Source organism: Mastigoproctus giganteus, chromosome 4, assembly GCF_048544385.1.
Source record: "Mastigoproctus giganteus isolate SK-2022 chromosome 4, ASM4854438v1, whole genome shotgun sequence".
Lineage (NCBI taxonomy): Eukaryota > Metazoa > Arthropoda > Arachnida > Uropygi > Thelyphonidae > Mastigoproctus > Mastigoproctus giganteus.
Genome location: NC_143578.1, coordinates 38,721,546 through 38,743,978, shown reverse-complemented (window position 1 = coordinate 38,743,978; position 22,433 = coordinate 38,721,546). Strand labels below are relative to the sequence as shown.

The following is a 22,433-nucleotide window of genomic DNA, read 5'->3' as shown; positions in this document are numbered from 1 at the left end:
TTAACATTGATAAATGAAGGCGTCTCCGTAGCCAGGTGGGAAGGAGCAGCAGTGCGTAGCACACGCTTCTTGATTAGACCGGGGTTCGAGCCCGTCACCACCAAATACGAAGGATGCGGAAAGGTCAGGGAATGACCACCGCATATCCCGGAGCAATATGGCCTTAGTTGCTAATGCTCCTAAAAACCAAATAAACAAACAAACAAACAACATTGATAAATGCAAGGTACTATATATGAGTAGCAGTAATCCCAGATTAATGTATAAACTGTGTGGTATTACACTCAAGATAGCAGAAAATGAAAAAGACCTGCAGGTAATTGTGTAGTCAGATATGAAGTACTCTGAACAGTGGAGACAGGCTACAAGAACAAAACTTTGTTAGCAAGGATAAGGAGCTGACTATCCAATTTTACAAGGAAATGATTAGACCACACCTTGAGTACTGCATACAGATCTGGAAGCCTCATTTTAGGAAGGATGTAGATTTGCTGGAATGGGTGCAGAGAAAGTCAATGAGATTAATGAAGAGAACAAAAGGATGATCTTACCAAGAAAGCTTCAGTTCTGCAAATTGCAGTATCAAGAGACTAGACACCTGCTAGGTGATCTGATTTAGGTGTTTAAGCAAGGGCATATAAGTTAGTTCTTGTCCTTTCTGTATACATTGTACTCTCCACATTCAAATTCTGAATCTCTTATATCTGTGTAACAGCATGAGTCTGATATTCCCACAATTACTGCATTTGATGACTTGACGAGTACTTCAAATTTATTTACTGTGTTCCTAGCATTAGCGCACATGCAAGTATACATGCAACTGTTTTTACTCTTGTTAACCTTAACACAGCCCATATATTTGCTTGTTCCATGAAAGCCCTAGCAGGTCTTGAAATCACTGACACCTTGATTTCGAGGCTGCTGCATGTTCCAATAGAAGCAGTGCATGAATCATTTTCACCACTGCCTGCAGCTACTGTTAATCTAATGTCTGCGTATTTCTCCAGGCTGGCAGTTTTCTGACCCACCTAAAACTGTCTTGATAACATCAGCTTTTTTTTGTTTGTTATTTGGTTTTTAGGAGCATTAGCAACTAAGGCCATATTGCTCCGGGATATGCGGTGGTCATTCCCTGACCTTTCCGCATTCTCCGTATTTGGTGGTGACGGGCTCGAACCCCGGTCTAATCAAGAAGCGTGTGCTATGCACTGCTGCTCCTTCCCACCTGGCTACGGAGGCGCCGCGATAACATCAGCAAATATTTTTGCTTTCCTTCTAAGTGTATCTCATCCCTGCAGAATAATCTCCTGTTAACAACCACAGACCATAATGAGAAATTCTACCCCATGAATCTTGCATGGTCTCTCCAGGGCTAAACCAATTGGCAAGGCTCTCATCATGTACTCCCACCTGTTGTGTCTGGGTAGAATTGCAGATATTTTCAATGTAAATTGAAACTCACAATTTTTTTCAACATTGCTCTACACTTGTTAATTAAATTGTCAGATCTCCTACTCTTAATATCATTAGTGCTTACATGTACATCACCTTTTGAAAAGATGATAGCTGCTCTATAATGTTATCTACTTTAGTCCCTTAACAGACACATCTGGTCCTATTCCATCTGCCCTTTCTGCACAATATTTCCCACTTCCATGATAATTGAGTCACCAGCTCTAGCTACTTCCTATACGACCAAGGATATCTGTGATGTCTGAAGCAGGAGCATGGGCTCAAGCATTGGGTTGGGTGGCCGAGTGCCCGATGGGCCCCTCTCTTTTAATCTTTTGAGAGTATCAACTCTATTCTTTAAGCTCTCATATAATCTGAACAGAATGCCAAGTTTACACTTAACCTCCTTGTGATCTTTGCAATGAATACACACAAAGGTGTCTTCTATGGCTGTATCATGTTCTGCTAGAAGTAGCTTACAAAAAGAGCACAAGTAACACACGTTAGTTCGTTCGTTATTTGGTTTTTAGGAGCATTAGCAACTAAGGCCATATTGCTCTGGGAATATGCGGTGGTCATTCCCTGACCTTTCTGCATCCTCCGTATTTGGTGGTGACGGGCTCGAACCCCGGTCTAATCAAGAAGCGTGTGCTATGCACTGCTGCTCCTTCCTACCTGGCTACGGAGGCACCAAGTAACACACACACAACATAATCCTGATTCATATGAGAAATGCCTTCAGAATTTTCCCCTTGAACCAAAGTATTCCTGCTACTTTTAGCCCTTTGCTTTGCTGTTCTAGTTTGAGGAATGATTTTAGCCTAAATTTAGTTTAAAAACAACACACAAAACTAAGAGATTGAAAAGAATAACACTGTGCTAATCCTGCTTATTTAATGGTAGTACAAAGTATGCTGTTTTAGATTATGTTGTGTACTGTGTGATAAAGTCATGTTATTAAAACATGTTTGTATTGCTATAAATTATAGTTTATAGGCCTCTTCTGATACTGATTACACTGCTACAAAACTATGTAGAAAACCTTCAAGTATTGTCTACATTAATACTATAACAATGGCAGCACAATTTGAATGTTATTTTTGATGCAACATAATGCGGCAGAAATCAACTGTGGTTTCTTAAGCAGTTACAAAACCCAAGTAATGAATAAATTCACCAACTTAATCAGAGATTCAGAAATAATTACTACATTACTAATTTTAAATCAAAAGTTAGAAAAAAAAAAAACAATTTTTAAGCAATAAAGAAAGTTACACTTAGCAGTTCCTGAAAATCCTGCGTATCCAGATAGCCTCATACCAAATTCAAACAGAAGAAAAGGATATTTTAGAAGTATGGCTTAAATACTTTGAATTGCTAAATAAAGGAGCTCATGACATCTCTGAAGAAAAGGAAAAGATTGAAACAGGGGAATTAATCTCAATCGTTCTTAAAGGGAGCTCTTTAAGGACGTTTCTTTTAATCAGGGTTTAGACAATCAGAGTTTTGTGTAAAGACAGCCATTATATTGTTGTAAAAAATAATATGATGATAGGATAATAGCAACAGAAAAGATAAAGATTGTAATCAAGAGCATTTTTCTAGAAGTGTTTTAAGAGTATATTCCAAAAATAAAAATATCCAGATATTTTATGTAAAGGAACTTTTGTTGAAGTACTGGAACTTGCTTTGATTTGTTCCTGCTGAGCAGTTAGCTTCCTAATGCTAACATTACTTTCACATCTCCAACTGCTGTTACTCAATAAAAATTTCAAATTAATTTTGATCAGGCAATTCTGCTTACACTGAAAGTCAAAGGACCTGCCTTAATAGAAAGCAAGCAGTGGTTCCCAAACTAATGAGATCTGTGGACCCTTTCAAAAATCAAAAAAAGTTTACAGACCCCTTCAAAAATCAAGAAAAAGTTTACAAATGTATATATATATATATATATAATTAATAAAAATAATAGTTTGCAGTGATAAAACAGAATGTTTAAAAGAACAAACAAATATATTGTAATGGTTTATGGATCTGGGAAACTACTAGCATTAGCATTAGTAGAGGCATTTGATGCAAGAAAGCAAGCTTATGCAGCATCAGCCAAAAAAATTAAAGTAAAATAAATAAATAAAAAATAACCACTTCCACTTCACCCCTCTGTTCGTTCGAAATACCTGTCCAGCCGAGCCTTAAACTTATTTAGGCTATCAACTTCCACGACAAGGGATGGAAGTCTGTTCCACCTACCAACCACCCGCTGGCTAAAGGCAAATTTCCGCACATCTATCCTACATCTGTCTTTCCTCAATTTGAATTTATGCCCTCTCAGGTGATTATTCTGAGCAAGAGGAAGAATCCCATCAGCATTGAGCATGCTCAAACCATTCAAGGCTTTGTACACCTCTATCAGATCACATCGCTGGTGCCTAGTCTCCAGACACTGTAATTCGCAAAACTTAAGCCTTTCTTCGTAAGAGCACCCCTTTGTTCCATTCACTAATCTTGTTGCCCTCCTCTGTACTCGTTCCAGCAGCTCTACATCCTTCTTGAAATGAGGTCTCCAGGCCTGTATACAGTACTCTAGGTGTGGCCTGACCATTGCCTTATACAAGGGAATAATCACCTCCTTATCCCTGCTAGAAAAATTCCTATATATCATTGACAATACACCATGAGCTACTCTTGCAGCCCGTCTGCACTGTCAGAGAACTTCATATCTGCCTGCACAACCACCCCCAGGTCCCTTTCATTCTCTACCACTGTCAGTGTAGTACCACAGAGTTGATACTTTGCTCTGGGGTTGCTGTTTCCCATATGTAGTACTTTACATTTGTCAATGTTAAACTTCATTTGCCACCTCTCAGCCCATCTGCTCAACCTTTCCAGATCCTGTTGCAGCAGCATCGTGTCAGTAGTGTCCTTGACAACCCTGCCAACCTTCGTATCGTCTGCAAACTTGGACATTAAGCTTGATATACCATCATCAATATCATTTATAAATACAGAAAACAATAAAGGACCCAATACTGAACCCTGAGGGACTCCACTAATAACATTAGTCCACGATGAGCAGTGTCCATTGATTACCACTCTCTGTCTTCTCCCCCTCAACCACCCCTTTATCTATAGCAGCAATTTGCCTCCAATGCCACACTGCTCCAATTTGTGCAGCAGTCTTCCATGTGCAACAGTATCAAATAGTAGAATATACACAGTAGTAATAGTAGGAATGCCCAGCAACCATAATGAAATATAGACAAGTTAGATAAGTGTATAGTATAGGTAGTGGTGCTGACCTGTCAGGTGTAGCTACAATGGAAAAAAATTAAAAAGTACCTGAAAAATAAAAGTGAAATACATAAAATTTGAATAAAATTAAATGAAAATGTATAAATGGTACTTAATGCTGTAGGTCCTAAGATTTTAACTCTGTCATCAAGGGCCGGCAGCCAAAACCAAAGGAAAAACAGCAATAAGCAAGGCCTCTGTTTCTGTTATGATGTATATGCAGTAGACAACAAAGCTCTATTTATTTTAGTATTATACTTGTTTTGTTCTTTATTTCTTATTGATGTGTTTCCTTTGGTTTTGGCTGCTGGTCCTTGATTGACATAGTTAAAATCTTAGGACCTACAGCATTAAGTGCTATTTATATATTTTCATTTAATTCTATTTACATTTTATGTAATCCGCTTTTATTTTTCAGGTACTTTTTAATTTTTTTCCATTGTAGTTACACCTTACAGGTCAGCACCACTACCTATACACTTATCTAACTTATTTGTCTATAATGTTTGTTTGTGAGGGTATACATGTATATGTATGAACATTGGGTTTTCTGAAAAGAAATTTCAAAGGTTTATGTTTAAAACAACTCAACTTTATTCCTAATTTTTACATAAACATATAATAATAACCTTATTTATCACCAGTTTGCTATACACAGAACGAATAATTTGACCAGTTCGAGGGTCCATTTCGCAGATCCCCTGGAACTGGTTTTTTTGTGTGTCACCTGATAATTTATATGCATCGCATGTATTTTTCTTGCATGGGATGATACATTTTTGTGAATTTTTTTCTTTAGTTCATCTGACATCCATTTAGGCTTAAACCTTAAACAGTATCTCTTGGTATGACAAGTCTAGTAGCTTCCATGATTAATTCATTAAATGCATCCCATTTAGAATTGGCTGATGGTAGCATCATCAGTTGGTCCCACTGTGTAGAATTTAAAAACTGTCTGAGAGCACTGTAGTCACCTTTATGAAAGCAAAAACCATTTAAATATACTCCTCTAGAATATACAACCACTTGTACATGATTAATTCATTAAATGCATCCCATTTAGAATTGGCTGATGTTAGCATCATCAGTTGGGCCCACTGTGTAGAATTTAAAAACTGTCTGAGAGCACTGTAGTCACCTTTATGAAAGCAAAAACCATTTAAATATACTCCTCTAGAATATACAACCACTTGTACCCCCCCCCACCTCCAGAATCCAGAAAATTTTAAAATCTGGCATTTCTTAAATCTTGAGGATGCCAAATTTTAACGAGTTTACTATATTGTATCCTCGCAAAATTTAAAATAAATTGGAGATGACACAATCTTTAGTCATTGTAACTAAAGGAAAGCTAATCCATAAGAGTTCAGTACATGGGTTAATATTAACTTTAATCCATTGTTTTTTTCTTACATATTATTATTAGCCATATAGGGCAAGGAAGTTTGAGGCTTATACTGCACCAGCCGAAAAAAAAAAAAAAAAATTTCTGAATTACCCTGAGAGAAAGAGAGAGTGAAAACAAGTGTCAGAAGTGAAAGGGAATCACCAAGAAAGAGAAGAATGATGATATCCAGCTCGGGACCCTGGGTGTGCCAAGCCCATACTCACCAGATGTGATGAGCCCCTGGGGTTACATAGATGATATTTTTCACTGTGCAACATATTTAATAAATAATCCAATCTTTCTTTTCTAAATACTTACTTTCTTTTATTTCTAATAAGTGTTATTGCCATGACAGTTAATCCAAGAATAATGATACATCCACATATAACTGAAGCTACAATTACTGCAAATGGAAATTGTTCAAGAATGTGAGATTTTGTGGTGTGAAATGCTTTCAGTTACATTTGAATATTTATATCAAATATAAATATTTATATATAATAATATTTAGAATGTAATATAATACACTATTGTATTTATAATATAATACATTTATATTCTAATATGATAAAATCTTAAACACAGAAAAATGTTTAGATTTACTAGTTAAGCTTTGCTTATTTCACTAGAATTATTATACCAGTGCAGTGAGATTAAATTTATGGTTAGTATTTTACACTCTTGATTGCCTGTGTGGTTCCATAAGTATTTATTTATAGGGGATTTTTTCACCTTTCCCATACAATAAATTAATTAAAATAAAAATTGAGAGCATAGTGTGCTCTCAATTTTATCTTTGTTCAAAATAGTCTCCTTGGTACTGTATATATCATTTCCAACACTTCAAAACTTCAAGCATCCCTTTTTGGAAATGCTAATAGTTTGTGTCATGTTCTGCATAATTTCCTCAGTTGTAGCAAATCTGTGACCGTTCAAGGGAGCTTTTAAGCTTGGGAAAAAAATAAAATAAATAATAATAAAAAAAAAAACAAAAAACAGGTAGTTAAATCCAGTGAGTATGGTGGATGCATGGGAGGTCACAGTAATGGGATGCTTTGCAAGAAATTCTTGAATGGAAAATGTTGAGTGTGCAGTGGTGTCATCATGATGTGAGCCTGAAGCTCACTTTTCTGGCCATTTTCTCCAAACAGCATTGTGTAATTAGCATAGAACTGCTGTAGAAGTAACATTGTGCAGAGAAAATTCATAATGAATTTTCTCCAATGCTTTATAAGTCAAACCCTGGAGACTCACATCTGATGAGTATGGACTTGGCACACCCAGGGTCCTGAGCTGGATATCATCATTCTTCTCTTTTCTGGGTGATTCCCTTCTACTTCTCTTTCTCTCTCTCTCTCTCTCTCTCTCTCGGGCGCCTCCGTAGCCAGGTGGGCAGGAGCAGCAGTGCATAGCACACGCTTCTTGATTAGACCGGGGTTCGAGCCCGTGCCCACCAAATACGGAGGATGCGGAAAGGTCAGGGAATAACCACCGCATATCCCCGGAGCAATATGGCCTTAGTTGCTAATGCTCCTAAAAACCAAATAACAACAACTCTCTCTCTCTCTCTCTCTCTCTCTCTCTCTCTCAGGGTAACTAGGGAATTTTTTTTTTTTTTGGCTGTTGCAGCATAAGCCTCAGGCTTCCTATAGCTAATAATAATAAAATATAGAATAACACTGGTCAGCATCAATTTCCTCCCTGAAATAATTTTGACAGATTCTCATAGGAAATATGTTTAAAAACTCAGATATGTGCTTAAAAAGTTCTCATCACCCTCAGTTTTCAAATATCATAGATTAATGACTGAAAACCAAGACCTGTCATTAAAGCTTAATTTCCTACATTTCCATTTAGACTTTTTTCCTGAAAACTTGGGGTGGTTTCTGATGAACACAGTGAAAGGTTTCACCAAGATATTTCTCAAATGGAAAAAAGATACCAGGGAAAATGAAGTCCAAATATTATTATTATTATTATTATTATTAGCCATATGGTGCAAGGAAGCCTGAGGCTTATGCTGCACCAGCCAAAAAAAAAAAAAAAAAACTGAGTTACCCTGAGAGAGAGAGAGTAGAAGGAAATAACCAAGAATGATGATATCCAGCTCAGGACCCTGGATGTGCCAAGAGCATACTCACCAGATGTGAGCCCCCTGGGGTTAAGTTGGCAGACTACTGTTAGAATCTTGTGGACTCCAATTGGGAGACACCAATGGACAATTATAAAAGCCAAAAAAATGACAAAATGAGTGTTCTGTTATTAGATAAACATTTTTGTAAATAGAATAAGGTTAATAGACCTATTGTTCAATGTTTAGTACTGTACGTAACATTTTCTTAAAATATATCAAATATTTTTTACTAGAAACTTAGTTTTTGACTTTAATCCCTTCTCCCTTAAAATTGATGGGTGTTAAACCCATCAATTTTAAGGGAGAAGGGATTAAAGAAGGGAGAAGGGATCGCCCTAAATTTTAACAGGGAATTTTTTTTTTTTTTTTTTTTTTTTTTGCTGACCAGTGTAATGGCTGGTTGGCAAAAAAAAAAAAAAAAAAAAAAACTTTGATTGCGATCTGTTTTTTTTTCTTTTTTTTTTTCTGTCCTTGGAGAAGAGGGCTTTCCATTGAGAGGACTGGGCCTTTGGTTCTGGCTCATAGTTATACATCCACGATTTGTGACCAGTAATGATGGAAGAAACAAAGTGTGAATCAGCAACAGCACATTGAAGAAGATCGTGACATGAGAGAACAGACAAGCCCTCTGTGATCTTCAGTGAGGATACAAGACAAATTTGGCTGAAAGGCATCACATTATAAATATTTTCTTAATATTTAATATGTTCCATAAAAAATATCAGTTTTGCTAGCAACTTTGTGAACAGCTGAATGTTGATCACTCCTAATCAGATCATGAACATGAGCAATGAAATCATTGGTTTTAAAGTTGAAGGGCAGCCAGTGTTGAAGATCATCTGTAGTGGAGAAGCAGCCCTCTTTGAACTTTGAAAAACCACTGAAATGGCTGAACAACATAAAAATGTTAAAACAGCTTCTCTAAAAGCTGTTTTTAACATTTTGTGGATTTCCTTATTGCACTTTGCCTAATTTGAAAAAAAATTCATAGAGTTTGAGTGCTACTTGCTCTGTTTGTTAATAAGAATTAACAGTGACTGTCACAGTATCTGCAGAGAAACTTAAATACAGAATTAAACAAACAAACAAGGCATTTACAACCATGATTGTGTTTGTTATGGACTCATAGAGATTATAGCAGCACATAGCCTAGAATTCTAATGGAAGTGGTGGGGGGGTAGCACAAGATGGATGGATGCGGGGACACCAAAGATATATAAACACACACACACACACACACATGCACACAAATGCATCAATTTGTACATGTATCTATTGAAACCTAAATCTAACCCCCCCCCCCCTCACATATTCACATATCACTCATCTGAAAGAAGAGTGTGCTGGTAAAATTTTAACAACCAGCTCACTAAAAAAAAAAAAAAAAAAAAAAGGCCCAAGAATATGTATGTATATATTGTAAGTTTTACTGATTTACAACAATTTGGAATACAAAAATTTCAAACAATAATAAAATATTCATTTTTTTATTGTAATTTCCATATAACATTGATTCTCACAAAATGTTTTCATTGACTTTTGCCGTGTTCTTGTATCTGTGGTTGTAATTCAATCATGATTTGACAAATAGAGTTGAATCCCAATTCACTAACGCTTTTCCCAGTAAATTTATCGTCATTAAATCCAATATGTGATCTGTTGTTAAACTATTTCTCACCCTTGTACAAATTATGTTCATTAAACTGAAACCTCTTTCACCTTCAGCACTACTGATTGCAATAATACTAACTATCTTTTTAGCTTTTTGAATACTTGCAGGGATTGAAACATTTTTTTATTCTACATTATTATCTACAAAATCACAAAAATTGTTCAAATCAATTTCATATTTTAAAATTTCACTTAAATGGTACAATTTTTTTCACCATCAATCCATGGTGAAGTTAGTTTTTCGTAAGGCCAAGTAGATGGGTCTAATAAATCGAAATAATTTAAAATGTTTTGATTGTTATTTCTGTCTGATAAAAGATGTAAATTCATGTGTTGAATTATATTTCCTAGGAAGAGCATTGAATTTATTATTTTTATTAAATGGAATATCTTTAAACTCATCTGATTTAATCAAATCTTCAACTTGAGATTCATGTTTTCTAGTACCAACCTTTAAATTTTTCAAATAGAGTTTGAAAAATTTAAAGATTATGCATTTGATTCATTTTTGCACTTTATGAATGTTAGTTGATCTTGACTGAAGTGCAGTTGAAAGTAATGAAAGTTCTTCAAGAATGTCTATCATTAAAGCAAGGCCTTGCAAAAAATTAATGTTAGCTAATCTCTTTGCCAGACTAGAATAAGAAGAACTTGAATAGTGCATATATATAATGCAGGGCCGACCGGGCTAGCCGAGTGGGTAAAGTACCTGCCCAGCAACCCAAAGGTCGCGGGTTCGATTCCCGCCTCGGGCTTGGATCACTGTACTGCAAAAACCTTTGGAGGTGCAATATGGCCACAGAAGCCGATGCGCCAACAACTACCAAATCAAAAAAATATATATATAATGCAGGATATGCATGGCATACAGCAGTAGCAGCTCATAACCTACATGCCACCCATTGTGGTCCCAGTACTCGACCAATTTTAATAATTTCAAGTTCTTTAGCTACAGTTTCTAGCTCAGTTTGCTTTTTTTATTAGTTGGTAAGAAATAGAATAAATTTTATCTGAAAATATTTTTAAATGATTAACTTGTTTTATTTCAGATATTACATAAGTGATAATTGCAATCAATGATTTAAACAGTGCCAAATGACAATTTTAGGTAAAATTTCTAACAACTTAATACCTACTGGATTTTCCGTGTCACCATATACAAGCTTATTGCTCAAATGCTGCTAGCCATTGTGGATTGAAGTGCGTACTGCTCTACAGTTTATAGTCATTATCAGTTTTAACAACTGGCTCATAAAATTCTTGAAAATTTAACAATTGCTCCCATGAGCCGGCTTAAGCACACCACTTGCGCACTAACCAAATTTACTTTATTTTTAAAGTTTTTTTAGCACAATAAATTGCAAAAAAAAAAAAAAAAGCCATATATTTACCAAGAAAAGTGTCACAAAACTATACACTTGAAATGTAGAAAAGTGTAATTTCTGAAGAAAAGCAGTTTTTAAGTTGTATCACCTTGCAGAATTGCATTACATATAATATAACTGTATGAATCCATATACATACATTGATATAGTCATACATGAGCCTACATAAATATACAAGGTGTTTCATAACATATGGGCTGTACTTTTGGGATTGATTCAGCACCTGAAAATAGTGAAAAAAGTTTATATAAACATGTGTCCAGTTTTAAACAGTTATGGAGCTGTGGCTATTTGAATTTTAAAAAATGGTTATAGAGTTTACAATGGGATAAAATAATAAAAAAGAATAAGCACACATATACCTTGTAGAATTGGAAAAAAAGTGGTGGGGATAAGCTTACTATTAAACAAACCTTGCTGCAACCAAAAGCTAAAGAAATAAGGATTTTATTAAAAATTATACAAATAAAATATATACATTTTATTTGTATATGATAAAGGAATACTCCTAAAACCACTAATGTGTATTATTTTTATTGATTTTTGATTTATTCTCAGTGTTTTCTTGCTTTTAACTTTATATTTTAACAGTATATGTTTTATTTATATATTTTTAATAAAGTTCTTATTTCTTCAGTTCCCTCAGTTGCAGCAAAATTTGCTTAATATTATACTTTATAAACTATATGTTTGCTTATTCCTATTTATTGTTTATTTATTTATTTTTTTTTACCATTAAAAATCCTTGGCCCTTTTTTAAAATTCAAAACCCGTAATTCCCTAACCATAAATAATCAGCTCATGTTTTTAGGAACTTACGTTGCTTTGGAGGAATATTCTTTCACAGCTCTATACCAGCAATTCTCAACTGGCATTTTGTAAAGAACTGGAAAATCTGCTGCCAAAATGTAATGAGTTCATATGTAATAATTTAAACATGTTTCCTTAAAAACACTTTCACAAGTAAATGTGTATGAATATGTTTTCCAAGGTAATTTTTATGTTTTTCAAAATCATTTCAGGTCATATATTTCAAATAATGGGCTGTGTTTATATATGAATTACCTTGAAATTTTTCCGCTGTGTTCTGCCATCTCTTATCAATACTTCAAGCTTATAAATTAGATAGCAGCGCAACAATAGCTTTGAAAATTTGAAAAAGAGGACATTGCACCTGTTAGCTGTTTTGGCTCGAAAAGCCAAAATTGAGAAAGTTCCTGGAGTTCAAATCCAGAAGTTTAGGAAATAAAATTAAGTAATATATGAACAGATGTAGAGAATATTATTGTTTTTATAAAAAATGTAACAATGAGTTTATTTTTTTGCAATTTTTTTACAAAATTAAAAAAAAAAAAATTCTGTTTTTTTGTTGACAGTTTTATTCTGATGCTGAACAGTCAGTCAGAATAAGAAGAAATTAATATTTAAAAGCATTTATGCACAAACTTTTCATTTTTATAAAACTTTGAAATTTCACGAAGAAATTCACTTCTTACTCACTCGTGAAAAGTTTAAGGTCAGCAAATTGTAGTATGTGATGTGCTATACACATGAGAATCATAACAGAAAGAAGGTTCAGAATGTCTGCTGTATTACCACTGCACTCCCCTCTGAAATATTTTCAAAACAGTTTGTATAAATTGTGTCTCAGTTGTGTTATTTATATCCCAATACTATTTGCATCACTGTGCATCAATGTACAGTAATGCTATGTATAAAATAGAAGCCTCCATAGCCAGGTGGGCAGGAGCAGCAGCAGTGCGTAGCACACGCTTCTTAATCAGACTGGGGTTCGAGCCCGTGACAACATAAAATAGAAGGTATTTGCTTACATTTTTGATTTCAGTACTTGAGTACAAAGTGTTAAAGTAGATGTTTAAAGTGATGATTGATGGTACACTCATATGTATCTAGACTGCACAGGCTAATATTTTGTACTGTTGTAGTGCAGTGACAATGTATGTTCGTTAGAAACTGATGACTAAGAATTTTTCTGCCTTGATTCCCTCATGATACTTTAAAGTTTATTTTCAGAGAAGCAATTTACTTAAGAGTTCATATTAATAATACTTACTGTATAATAAGTTAGAAGAAACTTCTGCTTGCGTATCTATTTCTGGAATAGACAAAAATAAATATATATACATATAAATGTGAAATAAGTGATAAAAATGTAGAAAAAATAGAGAATTAGAAAAAGAGTTTCAGATCAGATTAATGCCATCAAAATATTGATTAAACATTACATCAGTCTGTAAAACATATATTACAGTATTTATTGAACTGAATACCATGGGAATAAAATGACAAATGAAATTTAATAAGAATATGGAATATAGGTATTCAGAGTAAAAGTATACCTATAGAGCCATAAGGCCAAGTATTTAGGTAATCTAAGTTGGACTTCTTTGTTATACCCTATAATTACACACATACTTTATAATATAATACAATAAAATAATATAATAGTAAAAATAAAATGATGAAGCAAACTACTGATAAAAGGATACATTGAATGGTACGTTGATGAGGGCTAGCACCACTCAATACATTCATCAATAATTGGATAAGGCTATCTGTTTCTGTTTGCCATTTGCCAAGGTTCAAATATTCTAAAATTATAAATTCAAATACTCTAAAAAATATAGATACAATTTACGTTAAATTTAGCAGCAAACTGGCAGAATAACAGCTAGCTAGACAGATAGCAGTGAATCAAAAATAATGAAAGTGAGTGCCAACTAATAATTTTCTTATAGGTTTATTTATTAGTGAAAAATAATTATGTAGTGAAAAGAAAAGCCTTTTGCCAAATTAAGGCAAATAGGAGGAAGAGTAAGAATAGCAATAGGACCTCAATTTCCCTAAAATTACTCTAATAGACTTTGAGGTATAAAATTTTGGGACTAAGTTAAAGAAAGCCAACATGAGAACGACGAGAAACATCAGATAACTTATGTGGAAAATATCCTGACACTGGACTCTAGCGCTGCTCGCTCGGTAAACAGACGGTAGGTGTTATCGGTCTGGAGCCGAAATCGAGAAGGATATATTGATTGACAGGTAAGCGTGGCAGATGATGAAATGATTGGTGGTGGGTGCGACAGACAACAAGCTACTGTGTAGTCATTGGTTGGCATTATAATGTGTATTTATGAGTAAAAAACTGTGTATAATAGTTTTGTGATGAATGGTAATCAGGTAATAGTAGCAATGAATCTTTTAAAGATGGAAGAATTTTGTAAGGAAAATAAAACATTGGTTGATTTTTTGATGAAAACTAAATTAAAGTTTCGTTCTGTTAATTTTTTTGTTCTTCATTATGTTTTTTTCTCATTATTAAAAGCATATTTTTGGAGTTCAAGTGTTTTTAATATATTGTTGATTTAGAAGGAAAAGGTTTCTTTATTTTTTGTTACATTTTGTAGCCTGACCATAAATGGTAGGTTAGGAAATAATAGGAAAAGAAAGAAAGATTCTTAATATATATATATATATATATATATATATATAGTAAATAGCTATTGAGGTGTTGATTGACATTATGATGCATGTGTATCTGCACGAGTGTCTTTAAAAATAAAAGTACAGTAATAAAAAATTAATATTTTGTTAATAAACAATTTATGTGCTAGTCCACCCATGATTCTAAAGAAAAAAGGTTAGGTTACCCCCTCCATTTCGGGAGGGGTTCAAGCTCCCATGGGATTCGAGTGGAGGTAACCTGACCTTTTTTCACCATTAGGGCATATTATTGAACAAGAAAGTAAAAATACAGCCATAAAAAAAATTTTTTTACAAATGTATTTCTAAATATGACTGTGATTCTAAAGAAAAAAGGTTAGGTTACCCCTAACCTTGAACCCTTCCCTCAACTTTGGGAAGGGTTCAAGCTCCGATGGCATTCAAGTGGAGGTAACCCGACCTTTTTTCATCATTATGGAAAGTGTTCATTAAGGCATGTGCAATTAGGGCAAGTGGCCATCTCAGTTCACATCCTTCATGCAACCTTCTGTTCATTAAGTAGCGCAGGGGTACCGTATACTTGTATAACACGAGGGGTACCGTATACTGAATTTCAGCCTTTCTGTGAAAAAAAAAAAAAATATATATATATATATATATATTAGGTCAAGGTCCTGATAGATTTTGGTTTGCAAGTGGTGGTGGAAATTTTGGGTGGGAAGCATTACCAGTAATTAAGGCCTAACTGGCTAGCCGTAATTGTACTAGCAGTTGTTGGATCGCCTATATTTCTTTATCAAAACAATCAATCAAGGATCAAGGGCAATTTCTATCTGGACATGCTAGAAAATTTTGCAAACCACCAGACATACAACATAAAAAACACAGCATTGTCGCAACTGAAAATTTAACAAATATAGAACATTGGCTTAAAAGTAGTGTTCAAATATATATATATATACACACGCTATATATATTTTTAAGAAGTTCGATATTTTATTTTATAAGGTTAGTTCAAAGAAGTTTACAGAACAACAAAAAGTACTGAAGCCTATAACAGCTACAAGGTGATGTGTAATAGAGCCACAGAAAAGGTTCGACAGGCAAAGGCAGTTTATGAGAAATCACTAGCAAACAGAGCAAAGAGGGGGGATAAAGAATTCTTCACATATATAAATGCCAAGAAGAGCAGGACAAACCAGATCGGACCTTTATGTAAGGGAAAGGGGATAGTAATAAATACACCAGCTGCCGTTGCAGATGAACTCAACAGTTATTTTGCATCGATATTTACAAATGAAAAGCCTTTTGTGGCAAAGGGAAATTGTGGGAGCGAAGTTAAAAAATATGTAATTAATGATATTGAAATTTCGCAAGATTATTTAATGAAAAAACTTTCGAGCCTACAGACCAGTAAGGCTCCTGGAGTTGATGGAATATACCCTATAATCTTAAGAGAGGCGGCAAGCGAGTGCATTGAACCATTGAGGCTAATTATGCGAGCATCATTAGACTCTGGGGAGATTCCCCTGGATTGGAAAAGTGCAAATGTATCTCCCATACATAAGGGTGGCTCTAAAAGTGAAGTTGGAAATTATCGACCTGTCAGTCTGACTTCAGTAGTAGGGAAAATCATGGAGGCAATGATCAAGGGTGGAATTCAGGATCATTTGGATCGAATTGAAATTCTCAAGGATACTCAGCATGGTTTCGTAAAGGGAAAATCATGTTTAACAAATCTGGTTCGCTATTTCGAAAGGGTCACTCACGAGCTGGATTTAGGGAATAATTTCGACATTGTTTATTTAGATTTCAGCAAAGCTTTTGACTCAGTCCCACATGAGCGGTTGCTTTATAAGCTGGAACAGGTTGGAATCACTGGGAAAATCCTTAGATGGATAGAAGGATGGCTTCAGGGCAGGAGGCAGAGGGTTGTGATAAATGGCTATTCCTCAGATTGGGTTGATGTAAGAAGTGGGGTTCCCCAAGGATCAGTATTAGGACCACTGTTGTTTTTAATTTTCATAAACGACATTGATGAAGGGAAAGAGGGCGTGATGTCTAAATTTGCAGATGATGTTAAAATTGGGAGAGTAGTTAATGATCACTGTCAAGCTGAGCTTCTTCAGAGAGACCTAGATAGACTTCAGGAATGGTCAGAAAAATGGCAGCTGTGCTTTAATCCAACAAAGTGTAAGGTATTACACCTGGGAAACAGTAATCCCAAAAAAACTTATTCACTTGGTGGAGTTCAACTAAACCCAGTACTGGAGGAAAGGGACTTGGGTGTTACGATACGGTCAGACATGAAATTCTCTGAGCATTGTAAACAGGTTGCAAGGAAGGCCCATGGTGTCCTATCAATGATCTATCGAACTTTTGCAAGTAGAGATAGGGACGTGATAATCCCATTATATAAGGCTTATGTTAGACCACACTTGGAATACTGTGTTCAAGTATGGAGACCGCACCTGAAGAAAGACATCGAGCTTCTTGAAAGGGTGCAAAGAAGGGTAACTCGCCTGGTGAGATCGGCAAAAGGGCGTCCGTATGAAGAAAGACTTCGAATATGTGGGTTGCAGAGTTTGGAAACTAGACACCTTAGAGGAGATTTGATTGAGGTGTTTAAGGCTCTGAGAGGCATCAGTAAAATGAATGAGGACAAAATTTTCAAGATTATAAATGATGCTAGAACTAGGGGACATAAATTCAAGTTACGGGGGGAAATGTTTAGATTGGATTGCAGGAAGTTCTATTTTAGCCAGCGAGTTATAAATTACTGGAATAAGTTGCCTTCATGGGTGGTAGAGGCCGACAGTTTGGGGAAATTCAAAGGTCATCTGGATAGTACTTTCGGGTAAGGGAAGCACATAGGATGATAGGTTTAATTTCCTTTTTATTTATTTTTTATTTTATTAATTATTATTATTTAGTTATTTATTTTTATTTTTTTGTTTTTATCATTGTTTTGTTCGGATTTATTTTTTTTAATTTTATTTTATTTTTTTATTTTTTTTTTTTTTTTGGCTGGTGCAGCATAAGCCATAGGCTTTCTTGCACCATGCGGCCGTTACTAATACTAAGTCAATGTATTTAATTTGTATTTTGTATGTGAATATTTTTTATATATAAAAATTTTTAAAAAATGTATATATTGTTTCTAGGGGGTAATCCCTAAAAACAAATCCCCAGATGTCCCGCATTGGAATGCTAAGGATCTGGTCCCTTTAACATAGGGCAAATCTAGGTTTTAGAAGAAAAATTTTGGGAAAAAAATTTTATTGCAATTATCTAAAATACAAATTCACAAGTTCTTACTAAATAAAATGTCAGTATAGAACAAATTTATTCATACGATCCTAAAAACTCACTTCTGTAACTCTCGTCATCATCGAAGTTATGACATGAACTTTCATTTTCTTTAAAGAGTGCATCATTTTCACAACCAGCAGTGCCATTTCTAGCCCTGCTGATTCCACATTTCTTGAAAAACTAGTTTTATAAAAGCAGAGTTTTATTGATCATTTTACTTTGGAATAAATGGCAAGTTCTAGTGATACATTCATAGGCCATCACTCAGATATGCTAAGCAGCAGCAGTATACAGTCTGGTCTAAAAAAAATCACTGCATGCACCTGGTATACCTTCAGGCCATAAAGGTGCACAGCAACTTCAGGCAACATTTTCCAGGAAAAAAATGGGCCTTTGGTCTGAAAAATATGGTAACTAATAGTTGAAAGTTAAAAATTAACATTAAAAAAAAAAAAAAAAATGTTTAAAGTGCTTTCAACTAATTGATATAGTGGAATAGCTACCGTGACTGCAGAGAGTGGCTAGTAATCTGAATAATATACCTTAGTGACAATTGATTAATAACAATCAAGAGTGAAAATAATGAACAGTTAGGCAAGCACAGCAAGAAACATATTGAATCCTAAAAGTATGGCATTGTGCTATAGTTAAACTAAAAAAAAAAAAAAGAGGAAATAGTCAAAACTAATATCAAATTGGATTTATTGAGTCCAAGTCAGAGATCCTAAAATAATATAAAAATAAGTTCAAAGCTAATTCACATTGAATGCATGTATTTTATTTGGGGATTCATGTTGGTCCCTTTACTGATTTCCAGCAGGTGATTTATGAAATATGACCCCCTACTCTGGCAGGAGATAAACAGATTAAACATATCATTATCTTTGTAAGCTAGGGTGCATGAAATTTGTCAAGCAAGGCTATTTTTGCCAGACTCCATACAAGTCACAGCCACCTCATGCACTCTTATCTTCCAAGAGCTGGCGAAATTATTCTGTGTTATGCTAAAATGTTATTTTCACAGTTGAACACTTGCTGATTAACTAGCCACAGTTTATCAATGAATGACACACAGCTTTTACAGCTGTTAGCCATTTGCCTTTCCTCTACTGAACTCATGCAGATTTTAAATTATAAAGATAAGACATACAGGACAATGTATATCTTATCTCTATAGGTTGATGAAATAGTGTAGTGGCTACCAGTCTTTCTCTTATACCCCTTAGGTATAAGAAGAGAAAGACTTAGGTAATAATAGTTTTTGAAGCACACCTCTTTTAATACTTAATGCATTTTTAAAATAAAATAAAATTTTGAGTGTATTGAATTTATTGGGAACAAAGCTTCTGTATGGAAGAAGAAAACAAAACCTGAATTGTGAAATTGTTATCAGTTTGTAGTAAGGTACATGTAATATTCAGATATTATTTTTAAAGTATAATTTTTGAAATGAGTAAGGCTGCTTGGGCAGAATATTTTTTGGTGTGTCTGTGCATATTTACAGGAGAGAATGTTTTTAGCCACAGGCAAAGGTGAAAGTGATTCGTGCACTGCTTTTAGTGGAATATGCAGCAGCCTGAAAAGCAAGGTGTTGAGGATTTCTAGTGCTGCCTGTAGATCATCATGGAACACTTAAATACATGGGCTGTGTTAGAGTAATTAAGAGTAACAACAGGTGCAAGTATACTTGCATGTACACTAATGCTAACATAGTAAATAAATTTGAAGTACTGATTGAGTCATCAAATGGAGACATGCTGTCCCTCAGACATAAGGGATGCAGAATTTGAATATGGAGGGGTTATGCTTTTAGAAAAGTATCATATTAAATCTCAGGCAGCACATTCAGTTGACATGAGTGGCCAGTGCAATGCTTAGTCAGTTTGGTGTGGCATAAGCACTGGGAAAATGAAAATGAACTGCTGTACAGAGAAATAGAATGGGTCAGTAAATCACAATATCTTATAATGGACGATTTTAATTTTCCAGATATTGACTGGAGCTCGTGGGTTGGTCACTCACACACTAGAAAGTCTTTTGTAGATTTATTGGATGACTGTTTTCTACAGTGGCAGGTTAGAGAGGCAACAAGTGGAAGCAATGTCCTTGATCAGAAGATCATTAGTGATTCTTCATGCATTTAGAATTTACAGGTTAAGGACCCACTAGGTGGCAATGATCACATTGTACTGATGTAGGATTTACTTAAACACATAACTACTGTCAAAGGTAAAGGGAAGAGCTTTTTCTTTCGTAAGTTTGAATACAGTTATTTCAGACAATTTTTAAATTCTGTGCATTCGGACAAGTTGATGATGTTGCCAACAGCAAATTCTAATGGGAAGAATTCAAGCAATTAATCTTGGAAGCTACTAGACTTTTTCATACCGACTAAGAAATACTGTTCAACATTTAGGCTTAAATGGGTGTCAGATGAGATTCGTGACAGAGAATTAAAATGCATGGGATGCAAATAAATTACCAGGTGATACAGAAGCCTATGGCAGATATAAACTAATCTGTAATCAAGACACAAAGGAAGTTAGGTAAGCCAAGGCAGATTACAAGAAATCTCTGACAAAAAATGAAAACAAAAGCAGCAAAGGCTTCTTTACTTATATTAACAGTAGAAGGAAGTTTGTTTGTTATTTGGTTTTTAGGAGCATTAGCAACTAAGGCTATATTACTCCGGGGATATGCGGTGGTCATTCCCTGATGACCTTTCTGCATCCTCCGTATTTGGTGGTCACGGGCTCGAACCCTGGTCTAATCAAGAAGTGTGTGCTACGCACTGCTGCTTCTGCCCACCTGGCTATGGAGGCACCTAGAAGGAAGAGATTGAATCACATCAGTTCACTTGATGTCAATGGTTTAACTGTTGATCCTGTTCAGGTGTCTGACAAACTGAATAGGTATTTTGCATCTACATTCATACATGAGGAACTCTTTAGGGAAGGAGATTCCAGAAGTTTAAACAACTAACAGGGAGCCAAATGATTTTCTGATAGCTGAAAGGAAAGTGGAAGAGAAATTGTTGAAGTTAAATGTAAAAAAGGCATCTGGGTTGATGGGATCTATCCAATTATATTAAGGGAAGCATTCGTAAGGGTAAGGAGGTAAGCAAACTCTTTGCCATAATTGTAGAGTGCATATTTGGATTCAGGGGAGGTCCCTATGGATTAAAGATGTTCAAATATATCACCAATTCACAAAGGGGGGATCAAAAGATGACACGAGTAATTACAGATCTGTTAGCTTAACTTCTGTTGCTGGTTCAGGCTGATTAAAGAAGTAAAACAGGAATGCAATTATACTGCAGACACAGACAGCATGGATTTGTTAAGAGGTGGTGTTGTCTGACCAGTCTGATTGGATACTATGATGCACTAACAAAGGAATTCAAAAAATAATTTTGATATCATACACAGTAGAGCGTTAAAAATCCGAACATCCGTCCGTCAATAATGCGAATGAGCCAGCATTTATTTATTTATTATTTTTTTTTATGCTGGTGCCATAAAATAATTATAGTAAGTGCTGGTTATTGTGATTATGTTTGTGAATTGAATTTTGTTTCTATTAAATGACAATTCTAATAAGTGAAGATACCATTTATTATCCACAGACTACAAAAATGAAGCTATAAAGCACAAATTTACACCTTTTTTTTTCTTACCAATTAACAAAATCAATAAATTCAAGGAAAAACTAGACAAAGTATTGGAGGGGATGGACAATTGATGCGGGAAGCTTTTTTTTCTTGGCTGATTCTTCATAAACTTACTTTCTTGCATCATTTGCCACTACTAATACTAATAATAACTCTGCATGGTTTTCATTATTTTTAAACTAATAGCTGTTTTTAACTCAGTTTTTTATGCCAATTTCAGAAATGTTATTAGTTTTTTCTATCATGTACAGTTTTTTCATAAATCACTTAAGTTTATGTCATGAATTGTACTGTTGAATGTATTAAGTTAGGAGTAAATGCTGGCAATTTGTAAACTAAATCTTCACATGTTGGCAGCATTGCATTCAGTTATTTATCTTTTGACCTTGAGAGCTCTATGCAGCAATGTTCATCAGTGTGAGCTCAGTTTATTTTTGAGGTTATCATGTGAAACGTGCTGAAAAGTGAGTAAAATGTCTTCATTTAAGTGCTTGAAAAATCAAAATTAGTGTTATATTTGTGGAAGTTATGTAGTCCTTAAGCAAAGACAAGATATTACAGAATTTTAAAAAAAATGTGTATTATGCTTATTTTGGAGTGAAACTCAGTGACCAAAATAAACAATGGGCTCCACATAAAATTTGCTGAACATGTGCTGCATTGAGA

General features: G+C 34.7%; 1 protein-coding gene across 1 annotated transcript in view; it reads right to left on the bottom strand.

The window, feature by feature from the left end:
- The window catches only part of LOC150086634 (uncharacterized), a 96,386-nt gene that overhangs the window by 18,960 nt on the left and 54,993 nt on the right, over positions 1-22,433 (bottom strand). Inside the window, exons 8-9 of the mRNA XM_090372211.1 lie at positions 13,395-13,436; positions 6,449-6,533 (exon numbers count right to left, since the gene is read on the bottom strand). Of these exons, the coding sequence (XP_090228337.1) occupies positions 6,449-6,533; positions 13,395-13,436 (127 nt within the window). The remainder of the gene's footprint in view (positions 1-6,448; positions 6,534-13,394; positions 13,437-22,433) is intronic.